This window comes from Notolepis coatsorum (assembly GCF_963971535.1).
Source record: "Notolepis coatsorum genome assembly, chromosome: 13".
Taxonomy (NCBI): domain Eukaryota; kingdom Metazoa; phylum Chordata; class Actinopteri; order Aulopiformes; family Paralepididae; genus Notolepis; species Notolepis coatsorum.
In genome coordinates this window covers 23,520,017-23,546,893 of record NC_140177.1, presented here as the reverse complement: position 1 = coordinate 23,546,893, position 26,877 = coordinate 23,520,017, and the positions used below count along the sequence as shown (strand labels likewise).

The window sequence follows — 26,877 nt, the reverse complement described above, 5'->3', positions numbered from 1 at the left end:
AGGAAGGTTCTCTGAGTCAGTGTCTCTCTTCTCAGCAGGAAGGTTCTCTGAGTCAGTGTCTCTCTCCTCGGCTCAGCAGGAAGGTTCTCTGAGTCAGTGTCTCTTCTCAGCAGGAAGGTTCTCTGAGTCAGTGTCTCTCTCCTCGGCTCAGCAGGAAGGTTCTCTGAGTCAGTGTCTCTCTTCTCAGCAGGAAGGTTCTCTGAGTCAGTGTCTCTCTGCTCAGCAGGAAGGTTCTCTGAGTCAGTGTCTCTCTCCTCGGCTCAGCAGGAAGGTTCTCTGAGTCAGTGTCTCTCTCTTCTCAGCAGGAAGGTTCTCTGAGTCAGTGTCTCTCTCCTCGGCTCAGCAGGAAGGTTCTCTGAGTCAGTGTCTCTCCGCTCTCCTCGGCGCCGGGCGTCTCGCTCGCGGCACAAACTGCATGGTTATTTATTCACGGCTGCTCTGCACTCCGGCGCGTCTACAGGCGGACACTTTTTTGGTGGTTGTCGTTTATTTATTTTTTCCCATTGTGCCGTTTTCTCAACTCTTTTACGACTGCATGTCGTCCTCTAGTCTAACCTCGTTCGGCCCGACTTGTCCGAATGTTGACTGTTGACATTGCTATTTGCCATTTTAATATCTTAATATCTTTTATACCAGGTTCTTGCTACAATTTAATTACAATATATCATAGAGCATTTGTGATTTGTGTTGAGTGTGTGAGAGAGGGAGAGAGGGAGATAATCTAAACATTACTGGCTGCTTCACGTCACGGAGTAGTGTTTTTATTGCCAGTGTGTTCCGTTCATCTGTGCCTCCTGACTCTCTGTGACCCTGGGCAAGGCTGTGTGGGTCAGGCAGGCAGGCAGACAGACGAGCCTGTGGGGAAGAATACAGACGCACACCAGACACACCAATCATCTGCCTGGTCGGGACGCGGCTGGCCTCTGTCTGCAACCTCGCTGCCTTTTGTTGCCGCGCAGCTCGCTGGGCTAGCGGTCGAGGTTCCGGATGAGATGAGATGAGATGACGGGGAGGGAAGTGACAGAAAGCCACTCTGTCTGTCTCTCTGGCAAAGCAGCAGAAGCACCGGGGAACCGGCCTGCTGTCGTCGACCACTAAGCTGACAGCAGTGCAGGGAGAGTTCAGGCTCCATGCCTACGCAGAGCTGTCGCTACGCTTATACATCACGGCCCCGCTAGACACCTCTCTGCCCAAGAGAGACATACAGAGTAGCACTAATAACCAAAGATTAAGCCTGTCTGAACATTTATGAGTTATGTAGTGATATAGTTATCAGAAAAGTAAACGGACTATAGTGTTATGTCCTTTCTGCGTAAGGAAGCCATACCTTTATGGCTGTGTTCATTGTCGTTTCCACGGACACAGTCAATAAACCAGGCTGAACAGAACGCTGCAGTGATATTTTTATGATTGAACCTTTTCTCATTTTCAATTCTTATTTATAAAAGAGACAACTAAATATGGGGGTAATGATAATATAATATAATCTATTTAATGTGGTATGGGAAAATAATGAGAGTATAACTATAGCAGCTGATTTGTCAGCCAAAGAACAGCTAGCGTTAGCTCAGGGATGCTATTGGTCAACCAAATAACAGGTGTTGTTAGTTCAAGGATGCTATTGGTCAACAGCTAGCGTTAGCTCAGGCATGCTATTGGTCAACCAAAGAACAGCTAGCGTTAGCTCAGGGATGCTATTGGTCAGCCAAAGAACAGCTAGCGTTAGCTCAGGGATGCTATTGGTCAACCAAATAACAGGTGTTGTTAGTTCAAGGATGCTATTGGTCAACAGCTAGCGTTAGCTCAGGCATGCTATTGGTCAACCAAAGAACAGCTAGCGTTAGCTCAGGGATGCTATTGGTCAGCCAAAGAACAACTAGCGTTAGCTCAGGGATGCTATTGGTCAACCAAAGAACGGCTAGCGTTAGCTCAGGGATGCTATTGGTCAGCCAAAGAACAGCTAGCGTTAGCTCAGGGATGCTATTGGTCAACCAAAGAACAGGTGTTGTTAGTTCAAGGATGCTATAGTTAACCAAATTTTCAATTGGACTCGTCACGAAAATAAACAAATAAATAAGCATCACATTAGGGGGCCGGGTTGCCAGGTACCCAGGTGGGGTATCTCCCGGGCCTTTCTGTGTGGAGTTTGCATGTTCTCCCCCCATCCTCGCCGCAAGGGTTTCCCCTCTAGAAATGGAGATAAACCCAATGGTGAAACATGCAGAACAAATTGCAGGGGGTCAAGCGTAGAGAGGCATTTCATCCACGACTCTGTGTGTGTCGCCCCATGTGTGTGTTGTTCATCTGCATGACAAATAAAGACTTCTTATTACCTCCAGGGGGACAGAGAATCGAGCACGCCCCGAGGCCTAAGCGACGGGTCACCTTGGTAAAGGCCATGTTCTCATGCACAGGAAGCATTTTGTCACCTGCGTTCTTTATTTGGCTCGGAGCAGGGAGCGCTGCCTTCCTCCCGGCGCCGCCAGCCTCCTCCTCCATGAGGCCGTTCTCGCCTCATAAACCAGCCGGCAGAAAAACAACAACAACATTGACACATGTGGCTCCGGCTGGACGACCGGCCGCATCATCAAAACAACTCACCGGCATCTAATCCTTCCCCTTAATCCCCTCCTTCAGGAAGTCTGGTGTTCGGCCTGGAAGAGCAGCCCTTCCAGCCCGCTGTGAGCATTAAGAGGCTTCTGACTTGACCTTTTCTGGACGTTTTGCACTTATCCCGTTAGACGAGGAGTATGTGGAGCGTGTCGGGCCGGGTCGTGTGGAAGCCACGTTTGTACTGTTCTTAACAAGGGGAGATTAATCCTTTCGACGACGACAATGAAAAACGAGTTGCGTGAGCCTGCCGGTTGTCTAACCTGCTCTCGTATGAGTCTTGTATTGTGCTAGGACTGACTTTTTATTTGTACTATACTGATATATTTCTGTTTGTATGACTCTTGTTTTACTGTTTACTTTAAATTATTTAATGTTTTGTCATGTATGATGTCTCCCTCAAATTCACTCCAGAGGTAAAATAAAAAATGTATTCGTTTGAAGAGGGCAAAATTAGGTCATGTACAAATCATGTGAATGGTGCTACCTAGTAGAACTAATGGCTGGTGGACTTGAGAACTGTTAGGACTATCTGACTCTTAATAATAAACACTGCACGGACTGAGACTCTGATTTGAATCCTGCTACTCACTACTGTTCACTACTACTACTGTTATCACATTACTACAGTGTGTTACTACGGTCTGGACCATGTATACCATCATCACTATTACCACTGCCTGATTGAATCTTGCCACTCACTACTGTTCACTACTACTACTGCATTACTACTTGCACTTTATTCTATTCTTATTACTACGGTATTCTACCTGGGGCGACAGTGGCTCGGGTGGTAGAACAGACAGAGGTTCCCGGATTGATTCCCACTCCTCCCCGGGCAGCGTGTCAAAGTGTCCTTGAGCAAGACACTTAACCCCTAACTGCTCCCGATGAGCAGATTGGCACCTTGCATGGTTGCCTCTGCCGTCTGTGTGTGAATGTATGAGTGAATACAGACGGTTAACCTTCTGTAGTGTGGTAGTGAAAGGGTTAATAAAGGACCACATGACACTTGACATTGATTAGCTAGCGGCTGACTGGCTCCTCCTCTCCCCTCTCTGTCTCGCAGGCTCAACTGTACCCCCTGCGCCGGCCTCTGTCCCAAGGTGTGCATGGGTCTGAAGACGGTGGACTCCGTCACGGCGGCGCAGGACCTGAGGGGCTGCACCGTCCTGAACGGAAGCATGATCATCAACCTGCGCGGAGGAAGTGAGTATCCTATCCAGTATTATAATAATCATAATAATAATCAACTTTATTTGTATAGCACCTTTCATACAAGAATTGCAGCTCAAAGTGCTTCACAACAGCAAAAAAAAAAAAAGACAGGCGTAAAATGTGCCAAACAGACAAAATCAGGCGCCCAAGTGGCGAACCATGTAACGCGCTGCGTCGCGGCACGGCCGACCCGGGTTCGATTCCCGGACCCGGCGTCATTTGCAGAATGTCTTCCCCCCACTCTGTCTCCCGCTCTTCCTCTCTCTCTCTCTCTCTACTGGACTGCACAGTAGAAAAAAGCGATAAACGCTAAAAACACTAGGATCCAACATCCCAACAGGCCTCCCTGTTTATGGCTTGATCGTCACACATAATATAGACAATTTTAAAATGATGATATTATATTGCAAAATAGGTATTGCAAAATAGTGCAGTGCAATGGAATAGGGGTGGCCAACCCGCGGATCGTGAACCGCATGCGGCTCTTTGCCCGCCAATGTGTGGTTCCTCCCTCCATTTAAAAACATCAGATAACAAAAACATAAACATTTACAGATTTTTTTTTTTTTTTTAGTGGTTCATTTGCATGTTCTTGGTATCTGATTCTAGGGACATCTATGGCTCTATGGATGTCAGAAATATTGTGTATGTTACTAGTAAATTGTAATGAACCAAAGGAGAATATCGATTCAATTATATTTTTTATTATCTTTGACTGTGAATAACACCATGCTAAAATTTACCACACCTGAAAAATCTAAGCAAATTAATAAAGGGAAGATGATTAAACAGAAGGTTTTGTAGATACAGTACTGAATTCTGCCATCCGGACACATGCAATTTGAAATATGATTATAGAATATCAGGCCTTTAAATTACCTTATTATGGCCAAGTCGCACACATCTATGGATCGGGCCAAATCTCCCCTTTCCAATGGCAGAATTCAATCTGGATTTAGTATCACCAGGCGTGATTCACAAGTACAGTTACTTTTTTATAATGTACATTTCTCCACAATTTTCATCAGATTGCAACGCCGTTTTTTGCTAGACATTCACAGAAAGGTAGAGAAACTAACTGTTCTGTATTATGGCAATAACGTTCAGGTTTGTGAGATAATCCCCGAAAAATAAGAGAAATAAAAAAAGTTCATCCAGAAGTCAGATGATTGACAGGGGCTGGCATGAGCTGGGTAGGGTAGTTTTTCGAAATTCGAAAGTCCATCAAAAGCCCTGGGTCTCTTCCTTCAAAAGACTACACTCACTTTTGGCTGCGCCACTTCCTCCCCGTCAATATGCGCCGGTTTCCGACTCAATGCCCTGAGATTTCTATAATCATATATTTCACTAATAACAGTTACAATCATTGGTAAACAAACGTAATGCTGAAAATATACACTTTGACTGCTGTTTTGACAGGGTTAGGGTCTTAACTCTTGGATACATTTGAAAAGAAAACGCAACATTAATTCATACATTCTGTAGAGATGGATTTATGGCCTGATGTCATTTGCGGTCCAGTACCGTACCGCTCGGGCTTAAGAGGTTAACCCTGTGAGGCCCAAATAAAAAAGACATTAGCAACATCAGAGGCCAGAGGGTGGGACCTATAAACACATGAAGGGTGCCGTGAATGGAAAAAAGGTTGAGAAACGCTGGTATATATGGTGTGGCTCTTTGTGCTACCACAGTAATTTGTGTGGCTCTTAGTCTCTGACTGGTTGACCACCCTCAATAGACAGAGTAAAATGATACAATAGTGCAGTTGTGAGAATAGACGACACAAAGGTGTTGGAGCCGACACGTCAATACAGGATATAAAGACTGTTGTTGCTCGTTACTGCAAGCTGGGGCGTGGTTTAAGGTACCCCACAACCACTCATCCTTCTGTCCAGGGGTTCATAGAGCAGAGATCCCCCTTTTTACCCCCAAGACACGGTAATAACCCCTGGTCCACTGCCCGTAGACACATGGGTTACCCCCAGGTTAGTAAAAATACAAATACTTTCAAAATAAATTACGAAAGGTCAAATGAACAAAAAGAAAACAACAAAAACATGGGCGGAATTCTTAAAGAAATATAGAATAGAATAGAAATGATTTATCCCGAGAGAAATTCAGCAACAATATACAGACAAAAACAACCATTTGTATTGTTTGTCCACCTCATTGCTTTACTTGTTTGACTCTTTCTATTGTGTGTCCATTTCATATTTGTATATTTTAAACGTTTGTCAACTGTAATGTTGACTGATGAGAGCTACTGGATACCAGCATTTCCCCAAAAGGGGACCAATAAAGTATCTGTCTAGATAAGAAAGAATAACAAAAAGAGGAACCAAGACTTTAAAAAAAGGGAGCATAATAAAAAAACGACAGAAAACTAGATATATCTCCACAAATCTTTTTAGCTATCATATCTTGTACATAATACTTGTTTATTTTTAGAGATGAGAAATATAATTTGAAATCATTCCTAAAACAAACAACGTATAACTTTTCCACCTGCTACAATGAATATTATATTTACCCATAAGAATGATCATAATTTAATCAATACGATTTAAATGATCCATATAAAAGAAAATGTACGATGTCAAAACTTGGAATGTCATTCATCTTTAATGATATCCAGTTTTTTATATATCTAATCCCAGGTTTATTAACCCAGGATAACAACCTGGGTCAGAGTCATACCCAGGTCTCGTGGTTTAAAGGAACACGTAAACATTTTGGGGAAATGCGCTTACCGTCAAGAAGATCGATACCAATCTCCTCTCTGTGCGTTCAGTAGAAAGCTATCCAGCTGCTAGCTAGCCTAGCACAGCACAACTGAATAGAAGCGGATACGGACCACTAGTCTAGCTTAATACTCATAGAGAGGTGTTTTTGGCCAACCGCTAGGCTAGCTGGTGCGTATCCACTTCCGTTCAGTTGTGCTGTGCTAGGCTAGCTCGCAGCCGGAACGCTTTCTCCCGAACGCACCGAGAGGGAACCGGTATCCGTTTCGAGAAGCACATTTCCCATAACATCCCATAATAACATCGACGCGCTCCTTTATAGAAACGGCTGGCATACGTCCCGCAATGAGAGGCCGCTATCCCTGCCGCTCACGCACGAGGCCCAGCGACGCAGAACCAAAAGGTGTTATTTACGGCCGAACGAGACTGTACTCCTATAAATACCTGCGTGACACTTTGATTAGACGATGGTACTGCGAAACGAGAGAAAAATGTCCCTGGCTTCACGCCTCCTGGCGCGTCGGAGCGTAGGAATGCAGCGGCGGATGACATTAAAATGCGACGAGCCGCGTGACAATTAAAGATGGAAATAAACCTGCCGGGTTCGGTAGTCGCCGCGGTCACCTCATTGTAACCTGCCGCCTCCTCCTCCCCAAACACTGGACGGATGTGGATCGGTAACCCACGTTCAGTGTCAAAGGGGGGCGGGGGTATTTGTTTGGGTGTTTCAGCTCTGGGGGGGAAGGGTAGTCAACCGTCGCTCAGCTGATAGCAAAAGGCTTTTGCCGCAAATCCAGCCGATTGTAGACGATCTTGAGTGAGAAGCGAGCTCTGAAGCTGTAGGGGAGCTCTGTTTGTAGAGCAGGACCTGACCAGACACTCTCTCTCCTCTGTAGGGGAGCTCTGTTTGTAGAGCAGGACCTGACCACACACTCTCTTCTCTGTAGGGGAGCTCTGTTTGTAGAGCAGGATCTGATCAGGCACTCTCTCCTCTGTAGGGGAGCTCTGTTTGTAGAGCCGGACCTGACCAGGCACTCTCTCCTCTGTAGGGGAGCTCTGTTTGTAGAGCCGGACCTGACCAGGCACTCTCTCCTCTGTAGGGGAGCTCTGTTTGTAGAGCAGGACCTGACCAGACACTCTCTCTCCTCTGTAGGGGAGCTCTGTTTGTAGAGCAGGACCTGACCAGACACTCTCTCTCCTCTGTAGGGGAGCTCTGTTTGTAGAGCAGGACCTGACCAGACACTCTCTCTCCTCTGTAGGGGAGCTCTGTTTGTAGAGCAGCACCTGACCAGGCACTCTCTCCTCTGTAGGGGAGCTCTGTTTGTAGAGCCGGACCTGACCAGGCACTCTCTCCTCTGTAGGGGAGCTCTGTTTGTAGAGCAGCACCTGACCAGGCACTCTCTCCTCTGTAGGTGAGCTCTGTTTGTAGAGCAGGACCTGACCAGGCACTCTCTCCTCTGTAGGTGAGCTCTGTTTGTAGAGCAGGACCTGACCAGGCACTCTCTCCTCTGTAGGGGAGCTCTGTTTGTAGAGCAGCACCTGACCAGGCACTCTCTCCTCTGTAGGGGAGCTCTGTTTGTAGAGCAGGACCTGACCAGACACTCTCTCCTCTGTAGGTGAGCTCTGTTTGTAGAGCCGGACCTGACCAGGCACTCTCTCCTCTGTAGGGGAGCTCTGTTTGTAGAGCCGGACCTGACCAGGCACTCTCTCCTCTGTAGGGGAGCTCTGTTTGTAGAGCCGGACCTGACCAGGCACTCTCTCCTCTGTAGGGGAGCTCTGTTTGTAGAGCAGCACCTGACCAGGCACTCTCTCCTCTGTAGGTGAGCTCTGTTTGTAGAGCAGGACCTGACTAGGGATGCACCGATCCCATATTGGTATCGGCCGCCGATATCAGTAAAATAGCTGGATCGGGTATCGGTAAAAAAATATATATCGTATATTTTTTTTTATAATAAATAAAATAAGAAATAACCATTCAGTACATTTATATCTATGTGTTAATTTGTTACATTTAGTTTCACTAAGTTAGGAAAGTAATGCTTTAAGTCAAGCCTGATGTTGCCTTGCACAAAAGAATGATCCCAGTCTCTTCCACACAGTGACAGTGAGGCATACAGTTTATTACCGTAATTGAATGAATGAAGTTTATTTTCTGTCTTTGTTTACAACAAATCAAAAACACACTTGTGATCCTTTACATTCCCAAAAAAAAAATACACGTGGATACAATTTTTCTTTTGGAAACAAAAATTGGACAATGGGTATCGGATCGGTATCGGTATTAGCCGATACCCAAACCCAGGTATCGGTATCGGGACTGAAAAAGTCGGATCGGTGCATCCCTAGACCTGACCAGACACTCTCTCCTCTGTCCTCCCTGTAGACAACATCGCCGCTGAGCTGGAGGCCAACCTGGGCCAGCTGGAGGAGATCACCGGCTACCTGACGGTGCGCCGCTCCTACGCCCTCGTCTCCCTCTCCTTCCTCCGCAAGCTCCGCGTCATCCGCGGGGAGGTCCAGGAGGTCGGGTGAGTGTCCGGTCTTCTGAAGCCGTCAGGGTCTCCTGTTCATCCTGCGAGCGGAGCCTCTTCTTCTTGTCACTACGGCTACGTTCACACTGCAGACAAAAGTGGCCCAAATCTGATTAGTATTAAATTTGTTTTGCTCATATGTGACTCGGATCTGATTTGTCGAGCAGCATAAATCACATGGAGTCTGATCTTTTCAGATACAGGTCAGATTATTTTTGCCATGCGACCTCAGTTTGAACAGTCATGCGACTTTTACATCACACTGAAATCTGATATTGGCCACATTTAAAAGATAATGTGAATGAGCAGCTAAACAGAAAAGTCTGATCTGAGCAATACATCAGAATTTAGTACTAAGGCCTATGAGTTCAAAGTGGGAGGACTTTGTTGCTATGGTTGGACTTATTAGTTACCATAGATGTAGTCAGTTTATACCCCAGCATTCCACATGCTGACGCGCTGGACGCACTGAGTTTTTATCTAAACTCAAGAGAGGAATTACTCCCCTCCACAGAAGCGCTAGTTAATCTAGCCGACCTAGTACTAACTCGGAATTATTTTAGATTCCAAGATAAATACTACTTGCAAAACAGAGGCCTCAGCATGGGCTCCCCAGCCGCTGTGAACCTAGCCAATCTGTACATGTCCAAGTATGAGTCTGACCACATTTTTAATAATAACCCGTTTGAGAAATTCGTCAAATCCTATATGAGATATATCGATGATATGTTCTTTATTTGGTCTGGTACATCGTCTGATCTTGATGCCTTCCTTGAGTACCTGAACACCTGCAGAGAAACTATAAAGTTTACATTAAAGTCTGATATACATACTCTACCTTTCCTAGATGTTTCCCGGATGGTATTTCTTTACATACAGAGGTCTTCAAAAAGGAGACAGACCGTAACTCGTTCTTACATTATTCCAGTTACCACACTCCTGCCTTGAAAAATAGTCTACCTTTCAGCCAAATACTCCGTTATAGGAGAATTTGCGACACTGAAGATAGATTTACTGCACAAGCAGAAGTTCTAAGAAGCAATTTTCATGACAGAGGCTATAGTGTCGATTTGACACGTAAAGCCCTGAATAAAACCAATCTGATCGATAGGGCCTCGTTGTTTATCCCCAAAAAGAAAAAAGAAAACACAGACAAAGTATCTTTCGTGTCCACTTTTAGCCCCATTACGAGAGGCATACGGAGCATTGTCAATAAATATTGGCATATTCTACAGTCGGATCCAATAATAGGGACAGCGTTTCAACATTCGCCTAATTACTTTTATAAAAGACAAGCGAATTTATCCAACCTATTAGTTAAAACCGACTTGCCCGTAAGGAAACCTACACATTTTTTGTCTAATATCCCTGATGGAAATGTTCCTTGTCAAGCCTGTGTACAGTGTCAAGGCATGATCAAAGAGAAATTTTACACGCACCCGAAAACGAACTGTTAAAGGGCGTATCACGTGTAATTCATCCAATCTTGTGTATCTACTAAAATGCCTGTGATTTTTCTTATGTGGGGAAGACAACCAGAGCCTTTAAAACAAGAATCAGTGAACATAAGTGTTCAGTGAGAAATTCAGATATAAAGTCGTCAGTAGCTAGACACTTTTCCAGGTGTAAACATACCGTTAACGATCTCAGATACATGGGACTTGAGTTAGTCCACAGGCCCGCGAGAAGGGGAGACGGACATAAGTTACTGTTACAACGGGAATGTTATTATATCCACCTGTTTGATTGCATAGAACCTAGAGGAATGAATGAAGAGAACGTTTTAACCTGTTTCCTTTAAGTACCTTTTATCTATAAGATTATGGTTTAATCCAAGTGGTTGTTTCCTGCAAGAGGTATGTTTATCCTTTGATGCTTAATAGAAAAAAGAAAAAAGTATGTAAATAAGTATAGGGGCTCAATTAGCCCTATAAACTACGGGCATGTTACATAGCAAGTTTCTGGTATGGTAATGTAATGCAATTTTTGCTTTTGCTTTTGTGTTTTTTATATATGTCTTTTATACGTTGTATATTTGTATAATTTGTATTTACTAACAGACTCTATTTTGATAGGTCTTTTCTTTTGTCATTGAGGACCAATAGACTCAGGCACACCTGCGCCGTGATATCATTTCCTGCCAAGTCATTAACCACCTGTGTATATAACCATTATCTTGACTGCAAGTGCATTGCAAGCTATAACACTGAAGAAGGAATACATAATTCCGAAACATGTTTGTTTCAGGCTGCCATTAAATTTTGAACCTGAGAGTGCTGGTCTGGCTTCACTGCTTCTTTTATATAATACTTAATGGGATTTCAGCACCCAGTGTCGTATCTTGAGAGCGCGGTCTAACTTGACATTTGCACATAGTCATGTCAATGTGATCTTTGAGACTGGATCATAGCTATATGATGTTGTCAGGTGGCATTATGTGTCCACACTCAGAATGCCTGTCATGCCTGTTGTGGTGTAGGGGTATTAATTAAAAACTGGCTCTTCCTCTCCACCTCTTTATGGTACTCGTGCGCATTGTGACACGTTGTGAGCCTGACGGCTTTGGTCTGTCTGGCTCTCTGGATCAAGATGTCACTAGGGATTTACCATTCGCTGAAGGTAACGACAGTGGCTCCGTGGGTAGAGTCATCTGGTAATCGGAAGGTTCCCGGTTTGATTCCCGCTCCTCCCGGCAGCGTGTCGAAGGGTCCTTGAGCAAGACACTTAACCCCTAACTGCTCCTGATGAGCTGGTCAGCACCTTGCCTGGTTTGGATAAAAGCGCTTTGGATAAAACTGCTATATAAATGCAGTCCATTTACCATTTAACTGGATTCATAGCGTGGGTCTGTTGAGACTGAGGCAATATCAGCAACTCTTTTCTTCTGTCATTACCAGGTTAAAGGTTGCATGTGAACGTAGTAGTTAGATTGTTAGGCCTTGGCGGAGGTCTGCACCCTACTGAGCGCAGTCCTCTAATTACATAATATAGGTGCATCTCAATACATTTTAATATCGAGGAAACGTTTATTTATTTCAGTAATTCAATTAAAAAATGTGAAAAAAAAAGTGAAAATAGATATGCATTACACACAGAGTGAAATATTTCAAGCCTTTATTTCTTTTTTATTTTGATGATTATGGCTTACAGCTAATGAAAACGCACAATTCAGTATCTGAGAAAAATTGTGTATTACATAAGACCAATACAAAAAATAAAATGTATATATATTACAGAAATGTCGGCCTACTGAAAAGTATATGCAGTCAATTCTTGGTCGGGGCTCCTTTTGCATGAATCAATGCAGCGTGGCGCGGAGGCCACTATTTCCTCAATATTATAATTTATTGAGATGCACCTGTATAACTCTTGTTTCCTCTTTGAGAAAGGATGCAATGAGCATGAATCCACAATAGCTGCAAGCTCCTATCTGAACCTCGCCGAAGATAACCTTGATAACGTGGTCTCTGTGTTTCCCTCTCAGGAACTACTCGTTCTACGCGCTGGACAACCAGAACCTGCGGCAGCTGTGGGACTGGTCCAAACACCAGCTGGCCATCCCTCAGGGACGCATGTTCTTCCACTACAACTCCAAGCTCTGCATGGCCGAGATACGCAAGATGGAGGAGGTCACCGGCACCAAGGACCGACAGGTGAAGAACGACATCGCCTCCAAGACCAACGGAGACCAGGCCTCATGTAAGGACTTCTGTACGGGTTAGGTTGGATTAGGTTAGGTTAGGTTAGGTTAGATTAGGTTAGATTGGATTCGTTTAGGTTACGTTATGTTGGGTTAGGTTATATTAGTTTAGGTTAGGTTGGATTGGATTAGATTAGGTTATGTTGGGTTAGGTTATATTAGTTTAGGTTAGGTTGGATTGGATTAGATTAGGTTATGTTGGGTTAGGTTATATTAGTTTAGGTTAGGTTAGGTTGAATTAGGTTAGGTTATATTAGTTTAGATTAGATTAGGTTATGTTAGGTTGGGTTAGGTTATATTAGGTTAGGTTGGTTTAGGTTAGATTAGATGTATTGTCATCATACAGCACAAGTACAGTACAACAAAAATAGGTTTGGCATCCAACCAGAGTGCAAATGTAACATTAGACTGCAGTAGTAATATATAATGTACAGGTGATTAAACTGCGTATAAGATATATAAATGACTACTGAGTATAGTGCTAGTCAGATGTATGTGTACAGTGTTATAGTATTATTATGTACAGTGATACAGGTATAAAGACACTATGGTAGTAAGTCATACTGGCCAGCAGCGTAACTAGTAAGAGTAGGTAAGGGATATATGATTAGATTAGATTAGATTCAAATGTATTGTCATAACATACAGGTATAAAGACACTATGGTAGTACGTTGAGAACAGGCAGGGTCACAATGGTATAGTCACTGATTATGAAGATTACACCTATTTACTGAATTAATCATTCAAGTTTACTTGATTTGCCATGTTCAGTAGACTGAATTCGAATTATAATGTGCAAAGCTTAAAAACAGAGGAGGAACAAACAAAACCATACAGATGTATTACAAGAATACATGTAAGCAGACACAGATGTTACTACTAATCATACAGTAGACTATTTCAGGCAGCAGCCACAACAACAACAACATATCAGCAGAGCAACAAAAGCCTTTTGTGCGCCAAGTCAAATTATTTATCAAATAAATTAAATAAAAAGAGCAAGGGTAAAGTGCATTAATATTGTTTAAATACTAAGTACTATTAGTCTAGATGGAAACATAGGTCCACCTGCATAGGGTGGATTTTGTTTCACCACCTGTTTTTTCTTAATCCTTGAAGTGTCTATTTTAAGATTCTGCCAGGTAACCGGTTGAAATAATGTCCCATGGGGTTTATTTTAACCCTTTATTACACCTATCCTGAACCAAAACCTGAAAAATAAGAAAAAGAAAACAGCATAAGTTTTCAAGTTAACAACATATAGAGACAAATAAAAAAAAATCCCAAACAAGTTTGACCCAATGAATTCAGTACAATTGTTATTTTTAAGATTCAAACATATCTTGGTTAAATTTCAGGACAGAAAAAGCAATACAACGCTGAAAAAACGTATATCACATTTAGGTTAATATTGGAAATAATATTGTAATAAAGATTGTCTCCATGCCATTATGCCCTAAATATTGTAGATTTTGTGTAAACATGGCCAAAAGTGGAAGACGAATGTGAAAAGACTAATTTGTCCTACATAGACAAAAATGAACACATTTTCCTATACAATTTGAAATCCAGTGAAATATGTTTTGTTAAGGTTCAAACAAAGTACTATTACAGTACATATTCTCTGTTGGCACAACATTCAAACCTAAACTACTAATCATCATCCTTCCTCCTCTTCATCATCCGTATATAGAGGTTGGTCATGCTGACATGGTAGAGGAGGATCATCAGTATATGGAGAGGTTGGTCATGCTGGTAGAGGAGGATCATCATTGTTTGTCTTGGCAAATGCATGAGTTCTTGGAGGTTGATGGGCATATCCAGATCCAAAGTAGACCTTGAACGCCTGCCTCCCCCCAAGGTCTGTCTCATCCCACATGTACAGCGATCCAACTTCAGAGTCGCCTGCTACAAAAGAGCAGAACAGCCAATATTCAAGAGGCCCAAAGCCTATGATCAAAGTATGGACTGGGAAAAACAATGGATGAGGAGGTGTTAGAGCCTGTCTGGATGGTTGGACCCATCCTCCCTCCTTCTCTTGTTGAGGTACTGGCCCAGAAAGTGGAGTCAGAAGAGCAAGAAGCTCTTGATAAGGAGGCAGATTATGCAAAAAATAACATGGATGAGGAGGATGGAGAGTACGAGTGTGATGAGGCGGAGGAAGAGATGGAGCTCGAAGAGATAGACTTTGACAATTGTTTTTAGTGATGATGATGATTAGTAGTTTAGGGCACAAAATACAAATAGAAGAAAATACTTGAATGTTGTGTCAACAAAGAATATATCCAGTCCATGATATCCAGTGCATATGAAAACATATAGTTTGAACCTTAACAATAAATAAATCACTGATTAACATCGCATGGGAAAATGTGTTAATTTGTCTCTATAGATTTTTTTTTTTTTTTTATCTTTTTCCTCCTCCGTTTTTCTCCCATCCCAATGTTAGTCGTTATGCCAATTCCCAATCCCCTTCCTGGTCGCTGCGCACCTACCCCCTACGGTCAGTCTGGGAGAGTGGAGGCTATCGCATGCTTCCTCCGACACATGTGTAGCCAATCAACCGCTTCTTTTCACCTGGCAGCGCGGACTCTCACTGAGAGGGTGTAACGTGTGGAAGGATCACACTACCCCCCTTAGATCCTTTCCTCGCTGAGTACGCGCCCCGACCGAACCGGAGTCGCTGTTTACAACGACCAGGACCAACCCACCAGCTTTCCCACCCCTAACACTGCCAATTGTGTTAGTATGAACGACCAGCCAAGCTGGTAGCAATGCCGAGAGCTGGGCTCGAACCCAGCATCTCCTGCACTAGTGGCGAGCGCCTTGCCCACTGCGCCACTTAGCCGCAGAATTGTTTATGCAAAACTATAATATTTAGGGCATAACAGCATGGAGACAATCTTTATTACAATATTATTTCCAATATTAACCTAAATCGATCTCGTCCAATGCACTACATTTTAGTAAAAAGGGAAAATACAGATGTGATATGTTTTTTTCAGCGTTTTTTTGCTTTTTCTGTCCTGAAATTTAATCAAGATGTGTTTGAATCTTAAAAGTAACACTTGTACTGAATTCCTTGGGTCAAACTTGTTTGGGAAAATGTTTTAATTTGTCTCTATGTTGTTAACTTGAAAAGTTATGCTGTTTTCTTTCTTCTTTTTCCAACCTGTTACCTGGCAGAATCTTAAAATGGACACTTCAAGGATTAAGTGATGAATTGAAAATGGGGGACCCTAATGTAAACGAGACGAAAGTCTTTCTCTGGTCTGCATCCCCTTAACAATTGTGTGTATTGAGCTGTACTGTATTGTACCCATTCTGCAATCTGTTAATAAAGTTTTCAATCAATCAAAGAAAAAACAGGTGGTGAAAAAAAATCCACCCTATGCAGGTGTATGTTTCCATCTAGACCAGTGTTTCTCAACTGGTGGGTCGCGACCAAAAAGTGGGTCGCGGGGCCATTTTGAGTGGGTCGCGGATGTGTGTAAAAAAAAAATATATATATATAATAATAATAATAATAATAATAATAATAATAATAATAATAATAATAATAATAATAATAATAATAATAATAATAATAATAATAATAATAATAATAATAATAATAAAAAAAAGTTTAATATTATTATTATTTATTTTTTTATCTTTTATCTGTTTTTAATACCGGTATATATTTTTTTACTACCTATCTTTGTGAAAGTGGCTTCTCAGCTCTGGTCCAGCTGACGACAAAGCAGAGGAACAGATTGGACATTGAGCATGACCTCAGAGTTGCTTTGTCTACCATCACCCCAGACTTTGAGACTCTTGTCAGGAGCAAACAACATCCCCAGTTATCCCATTAGTTCCCTGGGATGTTAAGCTAAGAAGTCTGCTAAGAAGCATATATTATTTATTATTATTATTTTATTTCATTGGGTTTTTAGCCCTAGTTGCACTTTTGTTGCAACCCCAGTTATCCCATTAGTTCCCCCAAACTTAGGTCTGTTATGTTAAGCTAAGAAATCTGCTAAGAAGCATATTATTTATTATTATTTTATTTCGTTGGGTTTTTAGCCATAGTTGCACTTTTGTTGCACTTTTTTGTGTTTATTTCATGTTTTTAACAGTGCATGAAAGATTGTGAATTTTTTTTAAATAAATCATAGTGGTTCAAAAATTTGGGTCGCGACTTAATGACTAAGGAAAATGTTGGGTCCCAAGGCTAGACCAGTTGAGAACCACTGATCTAGACTATTATTTAGACTGCTCACTGCAGTGGGAACACAGCGGATGGCTGGAGGAGGAACAGCATTCATTAATTTATTCATTCATTTACTGGATGTGTCATTGTCAATACTCAATTATACACAGCCCCTGCCAAACAATGAACAAAACACTTAGATTTCTGCAATAGTGTTTTCAGTTGCTAGGCAACCACATCGTCCTCCCCGGTGGATGCCCAGTCAACACCATTTAATCACCAAAACAGCAGACGGATCAAGTGATGTAACGCTAAACGTTGTTTGGCTCAGTTTATTGGGTTAATTAAGCCTGTCAGTGTTGTGCGTTAAATGAAGGCATGAACAATGGGACCCAATAAAATATTCATTATTATAATGAATTCTTTCCTAGATTCATATTTTTTTCAAATTTTACTACAAGTGTGTATAAATTTCACACATTACCAAAAGTAAAACCTTTTCTTTTCTTTCTGAAGTAGGATTTTGGATGTTGATTGTGCTTCACTGCATGTAGGCTCCTCTCTGGTTCCAGTCCTGATATTAAAACAATGATAATAAATCTGTACCCAGTGCCCCCCAACACACTCTGAATGCCCCCTGGGGGGGTGGTACCACCCCAACACTCTCTGAATGCCCCCTGGGGGGGGGGGGGGTACCACCCCAACACTCTCTGAATGCCCCCTGGGGGGGTGGTACCACCCCCAACACTCTCTGAACGCCCCCTGGGCGGGCGGGGGGGTTATATGGTGTTATTGTTTCTGAAGGATCAAAACGTCCTGTGTAGCCGAGAGCCGTCAGGACCTTTCCCCCGCCTGTTTCCCCACAACAACATCCCTCATATCTGTCTTATTGTGTCAACAGAGACATGATGTGCAGGATAAAGCCTCCTGTGTTTTTTTCTACAATCTTAACATTTTAAATGTAATGTCCCCGCGTTTCTCAGGTGAGAACCAGGTGTTGAAGTTCACTCACGTTCGAACCCTGAGTCACAAGATCCTCATCAAGTGGGAGCCGTTCTGGCCGCCAGACTTCAGAGACCTGCTTGGCTTCATGGTGCTGTACAAGGAGGCGTAAGTCTGACCCGTTCTCTCTTTTAACCCTTTCACTACCACACTACAGAAGGTTAACCCTTTACTATCACACTACAGATGGTTAACCGTCTGTAGTGTGATAGTAAAGGGTTAACTTCCTGTATTGTCACAGTGAAAGGGTTAACCATTTGGTAGTGCAGTAGTGAAAGGGTTAACACAAGACACTTCACGAATACTGTGTTCATTACGTATAATATAAGCGACGGGGCATACAGACCCTCATCTGCACCTTTGTTTTTCACGCTGGTTATTTTTCTCATTTTATATTCAGAGTTAATTGTTATTGTTTACACTGTTTATTTTTTTTCTCATATTTTTATATTCAGATCAAATTGTATTGCCTATATTTATGTCTTTCTACTATTAGCCTGCTACAGGTATAAAGACACTATGGTATGGTAGTAAGTCATACTGGCCAACGGTATAACTAGTAAGAGTAGGTAAGGGACATATTAGATATTAGATTAGATTCAAATTATATTATATATATATATATATATATTAATTATACAGCACAAGTACAGTACAACGAAAATAAGTTTGGCATCCAACCAGAGTGCAAATGTAGCAGTAAAGTGCAATCTTAATATACAATGTACAGGTGATTAAAACTTGATGCGTGTGTGTGAAGGTTCTGGACAGTAGCTTCCCTGTGGGTTTATTTGTTAACACGTTTCAGAGCGTGCTTCCTCGTCAGAGCAGAACTGCGGGAGCTGCTGGCCTCGCTCCAAAGCGTATCAGGAAATGCATTTGTTGACGGGAACCTGCCATCCATAACCCATAACCTATCTTTAAAATCGTGCCAAATGTTATATCCAAGAATTGAGCTCTCCTTTCAGCAGTCCTTTGAACGCATGCATATCTGATGGGGCGCCGACACATTCAGGTTCCGTTGAAAAATATAGTGGCTTAGGAATTTTACTTTTACTCATAGTATATATTGAGATAAAAATGTATTATTGGCCATATTTATAGCAACGTATAATCTGCAGCTTTGTTTCCCAAATTGTTCTCATATTTATTTGTTCAGATAAAATTGTATTGCCTATATTTATGTATTTCTACTATTACCCTGCCCATACCTGTACCTGTACCTCCCCCTCCCCCTGCTATGACACCCGAATTTCCCCCAAGGGAATCCGTTGACCTTGAAGAAGATAAAAGCAAGCTGATCAAGGAGCTACTCTTAGGTCATGTCCAGACGGTGACGATTTTGGGTGTATCCGCCAAAGTATGTATGCACGTTTTGTCCACACGGAACCGCGTTATGGGAGCCTGAATATGCAATTTTCTGAAAACGGGCCCAGAGTGAACAAATCTGAAGACGCCACCCTTGCGTTCCCGTCTTTACAAGCCAGTACGCATCTTTCCTGAACCAATGACACAATAGCCCACCTCTCCCTTAATCCGCATGTGCAAACCCAGCCAACAAAAAAGAAACATGATACAACATAGCTGCAGTTAGTTGCTTGTTCACCAACAATCTCAACATTTGTATTAGCTCAAAAACACAGAACCGGACGACACAAGTTGTTCCGCTAGCGATAACAACAATAACACTTCCGGTCGGGGGGTTTAAAAATAAAAGAGCGAAGTCTAAAACAGGAAAGACATTTATTTTGTACATTTGTGGCAGCGTTACAGCATTTTCAGTGGTTTCGTTTGGACACATATTTCTTGAGACGATTTCGTGTTTAAAAAAAAATTATGAAAACGAAAAAGATCCGTTCCGTCTCCGTCTGGATGTGGCTTTAGGATAACTGAAATATTCCGCTCTTTATGTTTACGATTATTTATTTATTTACCCAGGGACCAACATTTTCAGTTTTCACATGTAAATGCGCCGGAGTTAACAAATGAGCTAGTTCTCATCCCTGGCTAACATGCATGTCTTTTGGTGTGGGAGGAAACCCACGCAAACACCGGGAGAACACGCAAACTCCACACAGAAAGGCCCCTCTGCTAGGGTTTGAACCCAGGTTCTTGTTGCTGTGAGGCAGCAGTGCTGACCACTGTGCCACCGTCATGTGTTACTGTCCCCCACCAGGCCCTTCCAGAACGTGACAGAGTTCGACGGACAGGACGCCTGCGGCTCCAACAGCTGGGTGATTGCAGACGTGGACCCTCCGCCTCGCGCCACCGAGGGGGGCAAGGAGCAGACCGAGCCGGGGTACCTCATCCTGCCCCTCAAGCCCTGGACGCAGTACGCCATCATGGTCAAGACCCAGCTGTCGGCCTCCGACGAGCACCAGATGCACGGCGCCAAGAGCGAGATCATCTACGTTCGCACCAACGCCACCAGTAAGGCTTGTTGTTACTAGATAGATCATCTAGGTTCCAGTAGGCCTTGTTACTAGATAGATCATCTAGGTTCCAGTAGGGCTTGTTGTTACTAGATAGATCATCTAGGTTCCAGTAGGCCTTGTTACTAGATAGATCATCTAGGTTCCAGTAGGCCTTGTTGTTACTAGATAGATCATCTAGGTTCCAGTAGGCCTTGTTACTAGATAGATCATCTAGGTTCCAGTAGGGCTTGTTGTTACTAGATAGATCATCTAGGTTCCAGTAGGGCTTGTTGTTACTAGATAGATCATCTAGGTTCCAGTAGGGCTTGTTGTTACTAGATAGATCATCTAGGTTCCAGTAGGGCTTGTTGTTACTAGATAGATCATCTAGGTTCCAGTAGGGCTTGTTACTAGATAGATCATCTAGGTTCCAGTAGGGCTTGTTGTTACTAGATAGATCATCTAGGTTCCAGTAGGGCTTGTTGTTACTAGATAGATCATCTAGGTTCCAGTAGGCCTTGTTGTTACTAGATAGATCATCTAGGTTCCAGTAGGGCTTGTTGTTACTAGATAGATCATCTAGGTTCCAGTAGGGCTTGTTGTTACTAGATAGATCATCTAGGTTCCAGTAGGCCTTGTTACTAGATAGATCATCTAGGTTCCAGTAGGGCTTGTTGTTACTAGATAGATCATCTAGGTTCCAGTAGGGCTTGTTGTTACTAGATAGATCATCTAGGTTCCAGTAGGGCTTGTTGTTACTAGATAGATCATCTAGGTTCCAGTAGGCCTTGTTACTAGATAGATCATCTAGGTTCCAGTAGGGCTTGTTGTTACTAGATAGATCATCTAGGTTCCAGTAGAGCTTGTTGTTACTAGATAGATCATCTAGGTTCCAGTAGGGCTTGTTGTTACTAGATAGATCATCTAGGTTCCAGTAGGGCTTGTTGTTACTAGATAGATCATCTAGGTTCCAGTAGGGCTTGTTGTTACTAGATAGATCATCTAGGTTCCAGTAGGGCTTGTTACTAGATAGATCATCTAGGTTCCAGTAGGGCTTGTTGTTACTAGATAGATCATCTAGGTTCCAGTAGGGCTTGTTGTTACTAGATAGATCATCTAGGTTCCAGTAGGGCTTGTTGTTACTAGATAGATCATCTAGGTTCCAGTAGGGCTTGTTGTTACTAGATAGATCATCTAGGTTCCAGTAGGGCTTGTTGTTACTAGATAGATCATCTAGGTTCCAGTAAGGCTTGTTACTAGATAGATCATCTAGGTTCCAGTAGGGCTTGTTGTTACTAGATAGATCATCTAGGTTCCAGTAGGGCTTGTTGTTACTAGATAGATCATCTAGGTTCCAGTAGGGCTTGTTGTTACTAGATAGATCATCTAGGTTCCAGTAGGGCTTGTTGTTACTAGATAGATCATCTAGGTTCCAGTAGGGCTTGTTACTAGATAGATCATCTAGGTTCCAGTAGGGCTTGTTGTTACTAGATAGATCATCTAGGTTCCAGTAGGGCTTGTTGTTACTAGATAGATCATCTAGGTTCCAGTAGGGCTTGTTGTTACTAGATAGATCATCTAGGTTCCAGTAGGCCTTGTTACTAGATAGATCATCTAGGTTCCAGTAGGCCTTGTTGTTACTAGATAGATCATCTAGGTTCCAGTAAGGCTTGTTGTTACTAGATAGATCATCTAGGTTCCAGTAGGCCTTGTTACTAGATAGATCATCTAGGTTCCAGTAGGGCTTGTTGTTACTAGATAGATCATCTAGGTTCCAGTAAGGCTTGTTACTAGATAGATCATCTAGGTTCCAGTAGGGCTTGTTGTTACTAGATAGATCATCTAGGTTCCAGTAGGGCTTGTTGTTACTAGATAGATCATCTAGGTTCCAGTAGGGCTTGTTGTTACTAGATAGATCATCTAGGTTCCAGTAGGGCTTGTTGTTACTAGATAGATCATCTAGGTTCCAGTAGGGCTTGTTACTAGATAGATCATCTAGGTTCCAGTAGGGCTTGTTGTTACTAGATAGATCATCTAGGTTCCAGTAGGGCTTGTTGTTACTAGATAGATCATCTAGGTTCCAGTAGGGCTTGTTGTTACTAGATAGATCATCTAGGTTCCAGTAGGCCTTGTTACTAGATAGATCATCTAGGTTCCAGTAGGCCTTGTTGTTACTAGATAGATCATCTAGGTTCCAGTAAGGCTTGTTGTTACTAGATAGATCATCTAGGTTCCAGTAGGCCTTGTTACTAGATAGATCATCTAGGTTCCAGTAGGGCTTGTTACTAGATAGATCATCTAGGTTCCAGTAGGCCTTGTTACTAGATAGATCATCTAGGTTCCAGTAGGCCTTGTTACTAGATAGATCATCTAGGTTCCAGTAGGCCTTGTTACTAGATAGATCATCTAGGTTCCAGTAGGCCTTGTTACTAGATAGATCATCTAGGTTCCAGAAGGCCTTGTTACTAGATAGATCATCTAGGTTCCAGTAGGGCTTGTTGTTACTAGATAGATCATCTAGGTTCCAGTAGGGCTTGTTACTAGATAGATCATCTAGGTTCCAGTAGGGCTTGTTGTTACTAGATAGATCATCTAGGTTCCAGTAGGGCTTGTTACTAGATAGATCATCTAGGTTCCAGTAGGCCTTGTTACTAGATAGATCATCTAGGTTCCAGTAGGGCTTGTTACTAGATAGATCATCTAGGTTCCAGTAGGCCTTGTTACTAGATAGATCATCTAGGTTCCAGTAGGGCTTGTTGTTACTAGATAGATCATCTAGGTTCCAGTAGGCCTTGTTACTAGATAGATCATCTAGGTTCCAGTAGGCCTTGTTACTAGATAGATCATCTAGGTTCCAGTAGGGCTTGTTGTTACTAGATAGATCATCTAGGTTCCAGTAGGGCTTGTTGTTACTAGATAGATCATCTAGGTTCCAGTAGGGCTTGTTGTTACTAGATAGATCATCTAGGTTCCAGTAGGGCTTGTTACTAGATAGATCATCTAGGTTCCAGTAGGGCTTGTTGTTACTAGATAGATCATCTAGGTTCCAGTAGGGCTTGTTGTTACTAGATAGATCATCTAGGTTCCAGTAGGGCTTGTTGTTACTAGATAGATCATCTAGGTTCCAGTAGGGCTTGTTGTTACTAGATAGATCATCTAGGTTCCAGTAGGGCTTGTTGTTACTAGATAGATCATCTAGGTTCCAGTAGGGCTTGTTGTTACTAGATAGATCATCTAGGTTCCAGTAGGGCTTGTTGTTACTAGATAGATCATCTAGGTTCCAGTAGGCCTTGTTGTTACTAGATAGATCATCTAGGTTCCAGTAGGCCTTGTTACTAGATAGATCATCTAGGTTCCAGTAGGGCTTGTTGTTACTAGATAGATCATCTAGGTTCCAGTAGGCCTTGTTACTAGATAGATCATCTAGGTTCCAGTAGGGCTTGTTGTTACTAGATAGATCATCTAGGTTCCAGTAGGCCTTGTTACTAGATAGATCATCTAGGTTCCAGTAGGGCTTGTTGTTACTAGATAGATCATCTAGGTTCCAGTAGGCCTTGTTACTAGATAGATCATCTAGGTTCCAGTAGGGCTTGTTGTTACTAGATAGATCATCTAGGTTCCAGTAGGGCTTGTTGTTACTAGATAGATCATCTAGGTTCCAGTAGGGCTTGTTACTAGATAGATCATCTAGGTTCCAGTAGGGCTTGTTACTAGATAGATCATCTAGGTTCCAGTAGGGCTTGTTACTAGATAGATCATCTAGGTTCCAGTAGGCCTTGTTACTAGATAGATCATCTAGGTTCCAGTAGGCCTTGTTACTAGATAGATCATCTAGGTTCCAGTAGGGCTTGTTGTTACTAGATAGATCATCTAGGTTCCAGTAGGGCTTGTTACTAGATAGATCATCTAGGTTCCAGTAGGGCTTGTTACTAGATAGATCATCTAGGTTCCAGTAAGGCTTGTTACTAGATAGATCATCTAGGTTCCAGTAGGGCTTGTTGTTACTAGATAGATCATCTAGGTTCCAGTAGGGCTTGTTGTTACTAGATAGATCATCTAGGTTCCAGTAGGGCTTGTTGTTACTAGATAGATCATCTAGGTTCCAGTAGGGCTTGTTGTTACTAGATAGATCATCTAGGTTCCAGTAGGGCTTGTTACTAGATAGATCATCTAGGTTCCAGTAGGGCTTGTTGTTACTAGATAGATCATCTAGGTTCCAGTAGGGCTTGTTGTTACTAGATAGATCATCTAGGTTCCAGTAGGGCTTGTTGTTACTAGATAGATCATCTAGGTTCCAGTAGGGCTTCTTACTAGATAGATCATCTAGGTTCCAGTAGGGCTTGTTGTTACTAGATAGATCATCTAGGTTCCAGTAGGGCTTGTTACTAGATAGATCATCTAGGTTCCAGTAGGGCTTGTCATTAGACGGGCTGTACGTGGCGTGTTGCCACTTGCCAGTGATGGATCACTCTGCTTTGTTCTGGTTCAAAACCCTGGAGATGATTTGATGCGATTTAATTTTCAACAACTGGGTGTAGTTTTTGTAAACATATCTATAATATTTGTCTTATGAGTTTCTCGCTTGTCATTGAGCTCATTCTTTTCTCTCCCTCTCTCTCTTGACACTAATTGTAATTACAGTGCTCCAGAATAGCCGTAGTGTCACTATTGTTGTCTGGCGTGTTGAATGTGCAGCATGTCTCTCCTCATCTCCTGGCATTGCCACCGTAGGTCCCTGGCAGGGGAACAGACAAACAGATGGCATGATTGGCGCCGGGGTGTCACCGTCCTACCTGGCGACGCCTCATGCACACGGTGCTCCACGTTAGTCATCAGTCACACAGTGGTCATATATATCTCCTCGTGGAACAGATGCGTCACATGGCCCGGCCAGACGCACAGGAAGTTTTATTTATTTATTTTCTACCTGTCTGGTGACTGCACCGGATTCACGGTCTGTGTCGTGCGCGGCTCACACACCTAGTCTGTGGGAGAAGCTGTCATTAGAGCGATGGCGTTGTTGATGAAACCACGTCTGACAATGTGGTCGGACCTGTGTGCCCTGCCATCAGTAGACGTGACGGTGTCATCATCACTCTGTGGCGAGGAAGCGCGACTCTCGCCGTCCCCTCCTGCCCCCTTATACTCGTATATACTCCATGACGTAGAAATGTCTGTAAAACTTTGTCTTCTGTTTGGTGATGCTTTTCTGTGGTGATATTTTTGCATCTGCCTTAAAAAAAAATTCATAATTTGGTGTTTTGTCACTTACCCTTGATGTGTTTTTACAACTAATCACCTGCTATTTACCAGAAGCCCATACTAGACAGACAAAGTGTCTTAATACCAGTCTAGCAATGTACTGTATATCCTGTAAAATCCCACCACAAAGCCACAGGAACACTTAGTGCCAATCACAGATATTTGACTCAAAGCTTCTCACACCAGACATTTTGACTCAAAGCTTCTCACACCAGACATTTTGACTCAAAGCTTCTCACACCAGACATTTTGACTCAAAGCTTCTCACACCAGACATTTTGACTCAAAGCTTCTCACACCAGACATTTTGACTCAAAGCTTCTCACACCAGACATTTTGACTCTAAGCTTCTCACACCAGACATTTTGACTCCAAGCTTCTCACACCAGACATTTTGACTCAAAGCTTCTCACACCAGACATTTTGACTCAAAGCTTCTCACACCAGGGCAACTGATCTCAGATCACTGAGCAGATCAAACTCGTTTTGCTCACACAACTTTGTTCTGTTATCAACAACACAAATTTGTTTTACAGCATAAACTCAAAAAACCTCAAACAAACAAACAAACGTGGTTACATTGCAGGCTATGATAACATTGCTAAAATACAATATTTAGTCAAACCGTGAAGTCCTTCATGCATAATACATGATATACAGTTCAAAGTGCAGTCTAGTCACAGTCTAGACGGGTACATGTTGATTGTTACAGCTTGTTGGTGGTGACAGATGTACAGGATGATTTAGGCCAGGATGGTGTAAGAATGGAGAAACCCATCTTGGTTGAACTCCTGGTGCAGATAGTGAAATCTGTCGTCCTCTCATGGTGCAGGTTTACCAGGTGCTTTGGCCCCGTGGCCTCACTTCCCAGTGTGTTGCCATGTCTCAACCTTGTAGGCAGAACACAGGGTTAGCAGAGCAGCACAGAACACCAGACGGTAACATAGGAAATGAAAGCATTGTTGTTTTCATTGTTCTTGGAGAGTGCCGAGTCGGATTCCGTCTCTCTTAAGAGCCAGGGTTCAGTGAGTGTGTAGCCCCTCATGCAGGTAACAAGGCCAAACTGCTCATCCACATCAACCCTCTCATCCATTAGACTTTGGAGATGTAGTATGGTCAGGATATATAGTATTATCAGGAGATATATTAAGGTCAGAAGATGTAGTATGGTCAGGATATGTAGTATGGTCAGGGCATGTAGTATGG

At 42.7% G+C, this 26,877-nt stretch overlaps 1 protein-coding gene across 2 annotated transcripts in view; it reads left to right on the top strand.

Annotated features, from left to right (window-relative positions):
• Nucleotides 1–26,877, top strand: part of insra (insulin receptor a) — a 163,966-nt gene that overhangs the window by 101,291 nt on the left and 35,798 nt on the right. For both annotated transcript variants that reach the window (XM_084327985.1, XM_084327986.1), the window contains 5 exons: nucleotides 3,680–3,819; nucleotides 8,953–9,097; nucleotides 12,585–12,799; nucleotides 17,977–18,103; nucleotides 20,172–20,425. In XM_084327985.1, coding sequence (XP_084184111.1) covers nucleotides 3,680–3,819; nucleotides 8,953–9,097; nucleotides 12,585–12,799; nucleotides 17,977–18,103; nucleotides 20,172–20,425 — 881 coding nt within the window. The remainder of the gene's footprint in view (nucleotides 1–3,679; nucleotides 3,820–8,952; nucleotides 9,098–12,584; nucleotides 12,800–17,976; nucleotides 18,104–20,171; nucleotides 20,426–26,877) is intronic.